The 14,937-nt window shown below is 44.7% G+C and overlaps 1 protein-coding gene across 1 annotated transcript; it reads right to left on the reverse strand.

Annotated features, from left to right (window-relative positions):
• Positions 1-13,805: 13,805 nt before the first annotated feature.
• LOC103721411 (PHD finger-like domain-containing protein 5A) lies at positions 13,806-14,419 on the reverse strand. The gene has a single exon (XM_008811610.4). It carries the CDS (start codon positions 14,391-14,393, stop codon positions 14,061-14,063), a length of 333 nt encoding a protein of 110 aa, XP_008809832.1. The 5' UTR covers positions 14,394-14,419; the 3' UTR covers positions 13,806-14,060.
• Positions 14,420-14,937: the final 518 nt, after the last annotated feature.

The raw sequence follows: 14,937 nt of genomic DNA on the forward strand, positions 1-14,937 counted from the left end.
GACAATCATGCAGTTTTCATGAAGTACGTCGAAGGTCTCCACAAGAGCATTCAAAAGGAGCTGAAACTCTTCAAAGTTAAAGACATTAGCGAAGCCAACATGAATGCCATGGGGATTGAGGTGAAGCATCGGCCTAGGGAAGGCAAAAAGAGCGACAAATTCAGAGAAAAGGGTGGAAATCTAGATTAGGAGGGGGAGCAAGGCAAGAAGCAAGCCAACACGAACAGAAAAATTACTTTGATCACTGTAACCTCAATGGACACACCAAGGTGAAGTATTAGAAGCTTCATCCCAAGTTACAACCAAAGAGAAAGATGCAGAAGGATGAGAATTCCACGAAGAAGGAAAAAGTGGTTCTCAATGTTAAATTGTTGAGGAGCTACCCGAACTTAAGCAAACTGACTTTAAATTGAGCTTGATGGTGAGGAAACTAGAGACAACAACTAAGACAGATCTAGATATGCGAGAAAAAGTCTTTCGCTTGAAGATCCAAGTGAAATAGAGTATCATCGAGACTATTATAGATCCTGAAAGCTAGAAAAACCTCATCTCTGAAAATTTGGTGTAAAAGTTGGGGTTGCAGACTAAGCCTCATCCACATTCCTACCCTCTTGGTTATATTCAGAAGGATGTTGAATTGAAGACCACCTTGGCAATAAAGAGGATCCCTCCATATAAAACGACTATTGCAAACTACAAGACCTGCAAATAACATGGGACCTAGAATGAGCTAGTACACATTGTAGAGTATGCAAATGTATGCTTAGACTAATGGGGCTAGAATTCTGTAGAAAATAGAGGTAACATTAGTGTTGCCGCTGAGATCTGAGATGATTCAAGCAAAGAGATGAGGAAATGGCTGGAGATACTTGAGATCCTATCGCTCCAGCTGGAGTGCGTTGGCAAGCACTCTCTGCAAGTCTACGAAGGTAGGCTAGACGGCACTGGGTCCAAATTGAAACAGGAAGAAAGTCCTCTTGCTGATAAATATCCAATGAGAGACCCTCCGATACTTAAGTCAAGCAAAGATCTCAACAAAAATAGAGAAATTAGAGAGAGAGAGAGAGAGAGAGAGAGAGAGAGAGAGAGTAGGGAGATCAGTGCAATAGATCAAGCGCCCCCTCCTCTTCTTAGCTTCCCCTGGGTTCTCTCAAAGTGGTCATATTTATAAAGGGAGCCCAGTAGAATTTGTTAAAGATTAGTTATGAGTGTACCGACTTTCCGTTAGGTCAATTGTGGAGTACTGATTCTTCTGTTAAGTTGGTTTGAATGTACCGACCTCTTGTTAGGTTGGTTGGGTACCGATCTTCTATTAGATCAGTTAAGATGGTTGGCGTGTAACGATTTTCTACTAGATTAGTTGAGATCATTATGCTATTGAGCATCCATGAAGAGGTGGACCACATGGTGAGCTTTGAAAGACTAGGTTCAATTCGAGCTGGTTAGAAATCATTTGGTGGACATGAGGCAGCCTTTCATTGGTCGGCTCCTACTCAGGTGTAACAATTAGAGTTGTCTTAATAGAAGATTTGGTGATGGGGTAAGATGGTGAAGGCATGAGCCTTTGGTTGTTTAGATTCCCTAGTAAGGTCAAAGGTTTAGCTTTCCGTCGGGCAGAAAGATAAAGTAAGAGAACCTTGATGTAAGTTACACTAGATTGTTTAGAGAAGACTAGTGTTGATGAAGAACATAACCTTGACTATATCAAATGAAGAAGATTTCGACCTTAACAATAAATTGTCAAAGATATGTGGAATTTCATTGGAACATGTATATTATTTAATAACCATTCAGAATTTCTTTCCAAAAGATCATACTTCATTTTATCCAGTTCATATTTAAATGGATCCATTTAGAGTACATTTAGCATTGATGCTTGTTAGTAGAGTAGCTTAATCATGCATAGCAAAAAACATTCTATGAAGCACTACAAGGCAGATAAGAAGGCATCTTCCTATTCGATATGGCACCTTTACATGCCTCGATCTCTATATGGGCCTGGAGGTTGATGTGGAGTTCAAAAGCTCATGATGGTAAGTCTGTGGTTCAGATAGCTGTTGTTTTTATTGTTTAAATCTGACAAATTTGGGTAGACTAAAATACCCTTGTGTCTGTTTGACAATGAAGATCCTTTTCCTGACCCTTAACAGGCAGGTTCCTGACTTATAAATAGATGTCATATGCCATTGGGATCTTCAGTGTCTTCAGCTAGATTTTTGTTGTAGACTCAACAATTACCAAGAAACTTGATACGGTACAGAATGGTAGACCATATGATCTAATTGATTGATAGAAAAGGTCTAAGTTGTCCCTGTACATGTAGCTCAGTCGTACAACCTCTCACCCTTAAAGCTGGAGGTCGGGGTTCGAATCTTCAGTACTGTCACGCCCCCGCCTCTGCGAGGCACGTGAGGCACCTAGTGCCCACGTGGGGGCCACATGAGGGGGGAAACACGGGGCTCCCCTGCCAGATATTGTCCGGTTCTGGGGCTTCACGCAAGCGTCCTTCACCCCTCCCCGGTTTTGTTTTCCACCCAAAACGCGTCTGCAGGATTAGGAGACACCCGCCTCATATGCCCAGGCTCTAGAACGAGTCTTTCCGATGTGGGACTATTGGGCCTCACACCCTTCCCACCATCGGACAAGAGCCGTCCTCGGCTCTGATACCAAATGTCACGCCCCCGCCTCTGCGAGGCACGTGAGGCACCTAGTGCCCACATGGGGGCCACATGAGGGGGGAACACAGGGCTCCCCTGCCAGATATTGTCCGGTTCTGGGGCTTCACGCAAGCGTCCTTCACCCCTCCCCGGTTTTGTTTTCCACCCAAAACGCGTCTGCAGGATTAGGAGACACCCGCCTCATATGCCCAGGCTCTAGAACGAGTCTTTCCGATGTGGGACTATTGGGCCTCACACCCTTCCCACCATCGGACAAGAGCCGTCCTCGGCTCTGATACCAAATGTCACGCCCCCGCCTCTGCGAGGCACGTGAGGCACCTAGTGCCCACATGGGGGCCACATGAGGGGGGAACACAGGGCTCCCCTGCCAGATATTGTCCGGTTCTGGGGCTTCACGCAAGCGTCCTTCACCCCTCCCCGGTTTTGTTTTCCACCCAAAACGCGTCTGCAGGATTAGGAGACACCCGCCTCATATGCCCAGGCTCTAGAACGAGTCTTTCCGATGTGGGACTATTGGGCCTCACACCCTTCCCACCATCGGACAAGAGCCGTCCTCGGCTCTGATACCAAATGTCACGCCCCCGCCTCTGCGAGGCACGTGAGGCACCTAGTGCCCACGTGGGGGCCACATGAGGGGGGAACACGGGGCTCCCCTGCCAGATATTGTCCGGTTCTGGAGCTTCACGCAAGCGTCCTTCACCCCTCCCCGGTTTTGTTTTCCACCCAAAACGCGTCTGCAGGATTTGGAGACACCCGCCTCATATGCCCAGGCTCTGGAACGAGTCTTTCCGATGTGGGACTATTGGGCCTCACACCCTTCCCACCATCGGACAAGAGCCGTAACCTGGCTCTGATACCAAATGTCACGCCCCCGCCTCTGCGAGGCACGTGAGGCACCCAGTGCCCACGTGGGGGCCATATGAGGGGGGAACACGGGGCTCCCCTGCCACATATTGTCCGGTTCTGGGGTTTCACGCAAGCGTCCTTCACCCCTCCCCGGTTTTGTTTTCCACCCAAAACGCGTCTGCAGGATTAGGAGACACCCGCCTCATATGCCCAGGCTCTAGAACGAGTCTTTCCGATGTGGGACTATTGGGCCTCACACCCTTCCCACCATCGGACAAGAGCCGTCCTCGGCTCTGATACGAAATGTCACGCCCCCACCTCTGCGAGGCACGTGAGGCACCTAGTGCCCACGTGGGGGCCACATGAAGGGGGAAACACGGGGCTCCCCTGCCAGATATTGTCCGGTTCTGGAGCTTCACGCAAGCGTCCTTCACCCCTCCCCGATTTTGTTTTCCACCCAAAACGCGTCTGCAGGATTTGGAGACACCCGCCTCATATGCCCAGGCTCTGGAACGAGTCTTTCCGATGTGGGACTATTGGGCCTCACACCCTTCCCACCATCGGACAAGAGCCGTCCTCGGCTCTGATACCACTAAATGTCACGCCCCAAATCTGGATCATGACACGGCCGTGCTATTGCTAACTTATGCACACAATAACACGAAGCCACATAAAATTTCATAATAAAAATAAATAGTTTCATTTACTAATGTCATAACATTAGTGAAGAAGTTGGAACAGTACAGAGCTTCTAAAATCTGATTATTACATAACATTTTCAATTACCCCAACCTTGAATAACATCAAGCTCCCTGCTCCTAGTGGTCTTAATCATCTGTAGGAAAAAAAGTAGATAAAAAGGTATGAGCTACACAGCTCAGTAAGTAACCAGGTACTATCTTATTGGATCAAGTACAATTATGCCAATGCAGTGATTAAAAAGCCAATAGTTGATGTAAAATAAAACATTTTATAGATGATATACACAAATCAGGTCATAAAGCAATGCATGTTCTATCCATAAAAATTCATAATCATGATAATGCAAGTCATATAAAAATATTGCCATTTATCCATACTTTATAAAACATACTCTCAGACGGATGTGCTGCTATGGTCACTATAATCCCGTGACAGGGCCTGTTAATCTTAGTCGACTAATTCTGTTATTCGTTACCAACTTTAACCCGTTGGCAGAGGGCCTGTTATTCTTTGGATGCTAGCTCCAGGGTGTCGACTGGCCTCTATTTCTAGAGGTGGTCATAGCTATCTGAGAGTTCATAAATCATATTCTTTTTCTTTCATAAATCATAATCATCATAAATAGGTTTGAAAATGATAAATGGCATTATATAATTTAAAATGCATAAACATGCCTCAAATATCATTTTTCATACAGTCTAACATAATCATAATTTCATAACTCATACACCATCAAATATTCATGAAGGATGCTCTTTAATCAAATTAATGAATTACATGCAATCATATACTTGATCCTAGTTTTGAGAAAAATATATCATAAGCAATACATTTTCATAATGATGAATAAACAGTAATTTAAAAACTTTAAGATCAGTGCCAAGGTTACTTACAGCAATATGCTTTCCAATTTCTTACGTCCGGGTGACAAATCCTTGATCACCTAAATAAATCACATAGGGGTCACATTATTCTCTATTTATTTCATAATTTTCTAATTTATCATAACATGAATTTACTTGCTTGGATCTCAAGTCCAATTTATTTAATTTAGAGCCCTTGGCCTCGATTTAGAACCAGATTGGGTTCACGTAGGTCAATTGGGTCTTTAATTAAAGAATTGGGCTCGGTTCCTGATTGGGTCTAGCCCTATCGGGTCAATTTGGTCTTCTGATTATGTTATTGGGCTCAATTTCAAGTCCAATTAAGTTTAATTTTGGTCCAGGGTCAATGTGGCTCATCTAGGCTTGAGTCAGGGTCAGCCCAAAGTCAATTCGGTCTCAATTTAGTTAAACTGGTTTTGAATTGGGCTTGATTCATATTCAATTTGGGTCTGCTGAGACTAACTCAGCTTAATTAGGTTCATATCCAACTCAATTGGGTTTAATTTGGTTCGGATTTAACCCAATTTATAGTTTGGGTTCGTCCGGACTTAGCCTAATCTGACTGGGCTCGGTTTTAATCAAATTTAGCTAAACCCTTTTTTTTTTATTTTATTTGGGCCTAACAGGTTCGGATCCGTACCCGGATCAGACCCGTTAGGTCGGACCCGTTAAGGGTCTCTCACTTCTTTTTTTTTTTTTTTTCTTTCCTTTCCTTTCCTTTTCTTCTTCTTTTCTTTTTCTTCTTTTCTTCTTTTTCTTTTCTTCCTTCTTCCTTCTTCCTTCCCGAACCTTCTTCTCCCATTTTTTTTTTTTTCTTTCTTTTTCTTCTCCTCCTCTTCTCTTCTCCCGATTTCTCCTTCCCCCTTTTCTTCCCATTTCTTCTCCCATGGAGGGAGGAGGGCGAGCTCGGGAGGAACGGGCAGCGGCCGATGGCGCCCGGCGGCCGGCCCGCGGCGCCCACGGCCACACCCGCGGCCGTGCCCGTGGTCGTGCTCGGGGGCGCATCGGCGGCCCGCGGCCGCGTCTGCCTCCCGCTGCCGGCGACCCGCGTCCCACGGCCGACGACCCGCGGCCCACGGCCGAGGCCGGCGTACGCGGTTGCGGCTGCGGATCACCCACTGGTAAGTCTTTTTTTTTTTTTTTATCTTCTCCTCCCCCTTCCTTCTCCCGTGAAGGGGAATAGGCTCGGGAGAGGGTCGGCTTGGGGCCGACGGCACCAGCTGCGCCTATGGCAGCCTCGGTAGCCGCGGTCTGCCTCCCCCTCTTCATCTCTCTTATTCTTTTTTTTTTATCTCTAAGCTGGATCTTAAAAAATAAATGAAGAAGGGCTTTACCTGCTTTGAAGGGGATCGTTCGTCTCCTACTCCGACGATGCAGCCCTCTGCTCCGACGGCGTGGGTCTAACACCGGATCCTGCCAACCGTGAAGGTTTGTGAGAGAGAGACAGTGGAGAAGAGGGAAGAGGATGATGAAATTCCCCACCGATCGAGGCTTCTTGAAGCCTCCGATTGCTGGGAAAGGCGGGCGGTTGTAACTGCCCACCATCGTAACGCCTGCACGACGGTGTAATGCCCCCCCCCCCTCCGTTTCTCTTGGGAGTGGGGCGGTTATCACATTCTCCCCTCCTTATTAAAATTTCGTCCTCGAAATTTACATACCTGCATTGTCAAAGAGTTGTGGATGTCTCGCTCGCATATCCTCTTCAAGTTCCCATGCGGCCTCTCTCTCCGAATGGTTGCTCCACTGAACTTTCACATAGGGGATGATACGTCGCCTCAGGACCTGCTCCTTATGATCAATGATGCGTATAGGATACTCTTTATAAATCAGGTCTCTATCAATCTGCAGGGGCTCGTGCTGTACTATATGGCTGGGATCAGGAATGTATCTCCGTAGAAGAGAAACGTGAAAGACATTATGCACACTGGATAACTCTGGTGGCAAAGCTAGTTTGTAAGCAACCTCCCCTACTCTGGAAAGAATCTCAAAGGGTCCAATGTAGCGAGGATTCAATTTACTATGTCTTCCAAATCTTGTAACACCTTTCGAGGGTGAAACCTTTAAGAATACAAAGTCCCCCTCCTGAAATTTCACTTCTCTTCTTTTCTTATCTGCCCAGCTTTTCTGTCTATCTTGAGCTGCCTTGAGCCTTTTTCTGATCAGTAGAATCTTCTCCCTAGCACTCTGAACTAATTCAGGGCCCAACAACTTCTTCTCTCCAACATCATCCCAATGTAGAGGAGACCGACATTTTCTTCCATACAAGGCTTCATAAGGTGCCATCTGGATGCTAGAATGATAACTATTATTGTAGGCAAACTCCACTAGTGATATATGATCATCCCAGCAACCTCTCAGATCAACAGTACTAGTCCGCAGCATATCCTCCAGGGTCTGGATCGTCCTCTCTGACTGACCATCAGTCTGAGGGTGATAAGCAATGCTGAGTCTCAGATCAGTGCCCATAGCAGTCTGGAAGCTTCTCCAAAATTCAGATACAAAGCGGGGGTCCCGATCAGATATAATGCTTACTGGTACCCCATGTAAGCGCACAATATCATCAATATACCTCTGAGCCAGCCTGTCAAGTGAAGTGCCAACCCTAAAGGGTAAAAAGTGAGCTGACTTCGTGAGGCGATCAACAATTACCCATACTGCATCATTCCTCCTTACTGTCCTCGGAAGCCCTGTAACAAAATCCATAGTAATGTGCTCCCATTTCCACTCTGGAATCTCTAATGGTTCTAGCAAACCAGCCGGCCTCTGATGCTCAGCTTTTACTTGCTGACATACCAAACACCGAGCTACAAATCCTGCTATCTCTCTCTTCATGCCGTTCCACCAGAAATGTTCTCGTAAATCTCTATACATTTTAGTGCTGCCGGGATGAATAGAGAAACGAGACTGATGAGCTTCCTCCAGAATCTCTCTTTTTAGATCAGCATCCATGGGCACACATAATCTACTGCCAAAACGCAGAGTACCATCCGGGTGGATTCGGAGTTCGGGTCGTAACCCTCTCTCCACATCATTTCTAAGCTGACATAAATGTGCATCTGTCTGTTGAGCAGCTTTTATTCTTTCTATCAAGGTAGGTTGCACCAACAAACTAGCCAACATACTTCCAGCACCCTTGGTAATCACCTCGATCTGCATCATATCAAAATCTTTCAAAATCTGCTTCTGAGTGGTAAGCAAAGATATGGAGCCCACTGCTGACTTCCTACTGAGAGCATCTGCCACAACATTAGCCTTTTCCGGATGATATTTGATGCTTAGATCATAATCTTTTAGTAGCTCAAGCCATCTTCTTTGCCTCATGTTTAATTCCTTCTGAGTAAATATATACTTTAGGCTTTTATGATCAGTAAAAACCTCACAAGGCTCACCATATAGATAATGTCGCCAAATCTTCAGAGCAAAAACCACTGCTGCCAACTCCAAATCATGTGTCGGATAGTTCTGCTCATATGGCGTGACATTTGGTATCAGAGCCGAGGACGGCTCTTGTCCGATGGTGGGAAGGGTGTGAGGCCCAATAGTCCCACATCGGAAAGACTCGTTCTAGAGCCTGGGCATATGAGGCGGGTGTCTCCTAATCCTGCAGACGCATTTTGGGTGGAAAACAAAACCGGAGAGGGGTGAAGGACGCTTGCGTGAAGCCCCAAAACCGGACAATATCTGGCAGGGGAGCCCTGTGTTCCCCCCTCATGTGGCCCCCATGTGGGCACTAGGTGCCTCACGTGCCTCGCAGAGGCGGGGGCGTGACATTTGGTATCAGAGCCGAGGACGGCTCTTGTCCGATGGTGGGAAGGGTGTGAGGCCCAATAGTCCCACATCGGAAAGACTCGTTCTAGAGCCTGGGCATATGAGGCGGGTGTCTCCTAATCCTGCAGACGCGTTTTGGGTGGAAAACAAAACCGGGGAGGGGTGAAGGACGCTTGCGTGAAGCCCCAGAACCGGACAATATCTGGCAGGGGAGCCCTGTGTTCCCCCCTCATGTGGCCCCCATGTGGGCACTAGGTGCCTCACGTGCCTCGCAGAGGCGGGGGCGTGACATTTTTAAAGTTGGTAACGAATAACAGAATTAGTCGACTAAGATTAACAGGCCCTGTCACGGGATTATAGTGACCATAGCAGCACATCCGTCTGAGAGTATGTTTTATAAAGTATGGATAAATGGCAATATTTTTATATGACTTGCATTATCATGATTATGAATTTTTATGGATAGAACATGCATTGCTTTATGACCTGATTTGTGTATATCATCTATAAAATGTTTTATTTTACATCAACTGTTGGCTTTTTAATCACTGCATTGGCATAATTGTACTTGATCCAATAAGATAGTACCTGGTTACTTACTGAGCTGTGTAGCTCATACCTTTTTATCTACTTTTTTTCCTACAGATGATTAAGACCACTAGGAGCAGGGAGCTTGATATTATTCAGGGTTGGGGTAATTGAAAATGTTATGTAATAATCAGATTTTAGAAGCTCTGTACTGTTCCAACTTCTTCACTAATGTTATGACATTAGTAAATGAAACTATTTATTTTTATTATGAAATTTTATGTGGCTTCGTGTTATTGTGTGCATAAGTTAGCAATAGCACGGCCGTGTCATGATCCAGATTTGGGGCGTGACATTTATTTGGTATCAGAGCCGAGGACGGCTCTTGTCTGATGGTGGGAAGGGTGTGAGGCCCAATAGTCCCACATCGGAAAGACTCGTTCCAGAGCCTGGGCATATGAGGCGGGTGTCTCCAAATCCTGCAGACGCGTTTTGGGTGGAAAACAAAACCGGGGAGGGGTGAAGGACGCTTGCGTGAAGCTCCAGAACCGGACAATATCTGGCAGGGGAGCCCCGTGTTTCCCCCCTCATGTGGCCCCCACGTGGGCACTAGGTGCCTCACATGCCTCGCAGAGGCGGGGGCGTGACATTTTGGTGTGAGGCCCAATAGTCCCACATCGGAAAGACTCGTTCTAGAGCCTGGGCATATGAGGCGGGTGTCTCCTAATCCTGCAGACGCGTTTTGGGTGGAAAACAAAACCGGGGAGGGGTGAAGGACGCTTGCGTGAAACCCCAGAACCGGACAATATGTGGCAGGGGAGCCCCGTGTTCCCCCCTCATATGGCCCCCACGTGGGCACTGGGTGCCTCACGTGCCTCGCAGAGGCGGGGGCGTGACATTTGGTATCAGAGCCGAGGACGGCTCTTGTCCGATGGTGGGAAGGGTGTGAGGCCCAATAGTCCCACATCGGAAAGACTCGTTCTAGAGCCTGGGCATATGAGGCGGGTGTCTCCTAATCCTGCAGACGCGTTTTGGGTGGAAAACAAAACCGGGGAGGGGTGAAGGACGCTTGCGTGAAACCCCAGAACCGGACAATATCTGGCAGGGGAGCCCCGTGTTCCCCCCTCATATGGCCCCCACGTGGGCACTGGGTGCCTCACGTGCCTCGCAGAGGCGGGGGCGTGACATTTGGTATCAGAGCCGAGGACGGCTCTTGTCCGATGGTGGGAAGGGTGTGAGGCCCAATAGTCCCACATCGGAAAGACTCGTTCTAGAGCCTGGGCATATGAGGCGGGTGTCTCCTAATCCTGCAGACGCGTTTTGGGTGGAAAACAAAACCGGGGAGGGGTGAAGGACGCTTGCGTGAAACCCCAGAACCGGACAATATGTGGCAGGGGAGCCCCGTGTTCCCCCCTCATATGGCCCCCACGTGGGCACTGGGTGCCTCACGTGCCTCGCAGAGGCGGGGGCGTGACAAGTACTGTTTGTCATCCCTTAAGAATTTCGATCCTAGTGGGAGATTTTTCCTGGAATAAAATCCTGGTCCTGCAAGCAATTTAATAGTGACTAGGGTAAAGATTCACAGATTGGAGGTTCAGAAGATAGAGCAAAACTAACCATGATAGGTAATGCTAGTATATAAATTTGTTTACAGCCCCCACAAGTAGTCATTCTTAACCAAGTAGTCTTCTACCACACTGCTCAGGATCTGAACAAGTTCTGCTGCTGCTGCTGCTGCTCTTTGGGGATGGTAAGAGCTAGGCTACAAAATCATGAAACCGACATGATTACATAAATATCTTTAAGAGCCTGAAGTAGTTCACATGAGTTATTTTGATTTTTTTCAAAAAAAAGCCTTTTAAAAGCACTGTTGTAGTTCAGTGTTATTTAATTTAAATAATAAAGGAATGGACTCTCTTCTATCCTAAAGAAACTCTTAGCAGACTGTTCCTTAAGCATAAAAATAGGTTATCATTATGGGCATGGACTCTCAGAAATAAAATTCTATTCATTTTTGATAAAATTATATTCATATATAGCACAAATGACCCTAATCAAAAGAAAAGAAAAGAATCTTGTCTTCTCATTCTTGATAAAATTATATTCATATATAGCATAAAAAACCACAAACAAGTATTTGAGAACATCAAATTTTCCTTTCCAAAGGGGCAGTCTAAAGAACATTTAAGGAGAGAGATGGAAGCCTTGTCAAGACATGTGGATGCCCGAAGAAGATGGGAATTCTGTCCATGTATTGCTCTCTCCTTTCCTCTCTCTTGATTAAGTGGCCAGACAACTAATGCATCCCACAACTTATAATGATGCTACATGACCCTTATAACTTAATTTTCCATGTCATAAATCACCTAGACCCTTAAAATATAGATTAGATTACATAATCTGAGCCATAAAAACAAATTAATACATATGCACACAAAAGAAAAATGAAAGGTCTAAAACTGAAAATAAAGCTATATTTTGGTGATCAGAAAAACTGAGATTCCAATCACAATCAGAAATGCTGCCAATGCCTACTTGCGGCAAGCAGTCCAGAGCAAGGGAATTTATATTTGCTTAAACCGAAGGAAAAGATATGAACTTCGTATTGAAAGTTGCCTTCTATCTCGGAGTGCTTTTTTGAATAAAGTCTATGTAATTATTCAGATAATCTGGTTTCGCTGAGTTGTTTTCTGGAAGTGAATTCTGAGTTAAAAATCCAGCTAATTTAGATGAGATGACTACACAATCACTTTGGAGTTACCATCTACTATATTCGCATTGTCCTCCATTAATTTTTTATTTTTTTACCAATAAAGTAATCCTTCTACTTTACTTACCTCATCTAGATTTACATTTTGAACATGACTAGACTTGAACGTGAAATTATTGCTGCTTCTTTACGCTTGGCTACCACATCATTGGTTTAGGTTGATATTTGGATGTGCTTGTACTTGTGAACTATTACAGTGGTGTGCTTTTGTTCCTGGAAACCACATGTTTTCAGATTCACTAGTAAGTTAGCCGGATTGACATATGTTAGTTCTTCCATTGTTGGACTACAATGGACCTGGTTTCTCTTCCCAACTTTTCAGGCTCAGCTCATTTAAGAGTCAGTCTTTAACGATGTTTGAGCCTCGCTCATTTCCTAAACAGACAAGACCAATCAAGTCTATTATCAAGCCAAGCCTGAGCTGTTCATGAAGAGCTTGGTTCATTTGCAGCCCTACTAACTGGTGGTGTATTCCCTTGCTGCTTGTACATCAACTTGTTTAAGAGATCGTTTCCTTTTCAGGCTATAATTTTCTGAATCTTATGGCGTGTAATAGTTTCAATACGGAGAGTGCTATTGCTCTGTTCAAGTATATAGATGATCTAAAGGTTTAGCTGAGCATCTTCGTTGCTTTAAGCATTAGGCAGCAGCATTAAGGAGGAAAAAAGAATGAGCAAGAAAGTCGTGAACAAGTACATAACCGTTGCTGCCAACAATTCTATACTTGGAATTCCTGGAGCAATGAATATAGTAGTGTGACATATTTTGATTGTTGGAAGAAGAATTTTGTTTCTTGTCAGGTTGTTAGCACATAAGAAACTTGCTTGCATTATTCTGTTTATTACTTAAAATGATGGAACGAGTCCTGTTACATGGCAACGATTTTCTATTTGACTGGAGATTGCACTACGAAGACGACTTACTCATCATAGATAAGGAAGAAGTCATTCGGCACTCTACTACTCGTAATCTTGCCATTGGCTGCAGAGTTGATCAGACCATGAGGAGACTACAGGTAAAATACCAAAGGGACATGGATGAGCTATGTACATGCATGGCAACATGATCAATGATTGATAATCTAGTTAGTATATTTGTTTTAGATGCTGTACATGTTTATTCCACTACAAACATCGTAGGCCCTCTTGTCATGATACATGGATGATGAGTATCATTTAGTTCAAGGCGACCAATTTAAGAGGTCGTCCATTAATGTGGCAAACTGGATCCTATGATTGACGAACACCTAATGCAGCTCAATTTTAGAGAAGCGATACAAGCCTTTCCTTGCTCTTATGCTCGACCTTTTCCTTTTTTGCTTTTAATGCATTGCAGGTCTAGCAATTTTTCATTATGCTCTCATGCTCTACCTGAAGAGGTTTGCCCGGCAGAATGGAAGCCTGGGGAAGCAGTCAATGAAAACAAATCCAAAGCTCAGCAAGGGATATTTTGCAGCTATCTGGTCATAACGTTCTGACTTCTACTTTTTGTTTCATGCTGCTGCAATATTTGAAGGGAGGCTCTTAAATAGCTAATAGGAAGATGGTTAACTTAAGGGAATTAAAAAGAGGAATTAAAAGAAATATACCGTCGCAACTAATGTGGCAGCATCTTAAATAACACATAATATTTCACTCAAGGTGGAAGAATAATCAGTATCAATTTCGAATGCATCCACTAAATACTGTTTTATCCACTCCTACGTTCAAGTTTGCCGGAAAAGGCTACATTTTTCTTTTTCAAGGTAAAACTTCAGAGGCTACATTAATCACCGCAACTGAATACACGCATGGTGAGATCTATCTGGCATAAGCAATACTCTATCCCATACAAACTACTAGTCAATCAGCAAAAACATACTGTTATGATAATGCCTGCATCCCATCATCTTTTCTTGAAACCATATTTTTTACGTTCATAGAAAAGATCTGTTTTGGCACTCCCCAAATTTACAATCTTTGGACAGCCATCCCTATCTTTCTCCTGCTGCGTGCACTCTTTACAGTAGTATGCATCGGAGATCCCAACACCTCCACATATGACACACCTACCTTGAAATGAACCGTAATTGCACTCATCGCAGACACGGACAAGCGTGCAAGGCCGCACATATGAGTCACAAATGACACACTTCCCATCACACTTCTCGCACAAGCGACCAATGGCAATCCCTGGCTGCTTCCGGCACATGATAAGATCAGGATGGTGCTTAGCCATGATCCTTCAAAGCTAGTTGTCAAGTTTCTGCGAAGCACAATTTCTGTCAGAGCAGATGTCGCTCAATCTAAAGCCAGGAGCACAAAACAAACAGATCTAAAGCCAGATCAAAACCAAGTAGTGCACAACAACATATTTTGTGTTAGAACATCATCCAAGTTTTCTTCTACTGATACTCTAGGAGGAACCATCACCAAGAAAAATAAGCATTATCGCTAGACTGCATCTGAATGTTAGAATTACTATTAAAAAAATGAAAACTTGTGCTTGCAAGAGCAAAAATGTCCAGTCATAGGTTTGCGTCGCCAATTTGAACTAATAATTGATGTTAAATCCTGGTGAACAAAGAAAAAATATATAACAAGAACATATTCATAAGCACCAAACTCATCAATTTGGGGTCCTCAGAGGCATGTGCTTTGCACAAAGAGCCACCATCGGCACCAAAATCGATTTAATCCTATTGCCAGCATAGCAGATGTTACTTCTCAATAACGTACCATGAGGGACACGATGAGTAAATGAAAATTATAAGCATAAATAC

This window comes from Phoenix dactylifera, unplaced genomic scaffold (genome assembly GCF_009389715.1).
Source record: "Phoenix dactylifera cultivar Barhee BC4 unplaced genomic scaffold, palm_55x_up_171113_PBpolish2nd_filt_p 000847F, whole genome shotgun sequence".
In the NCBI taxonomy this organism is placed as follows: Eukaryota; Viridiplantae; Streptophyta; class Magnoliopsida; order Arecales; family Arecaceae; genus Phoenix; species Phoenix dactylifera.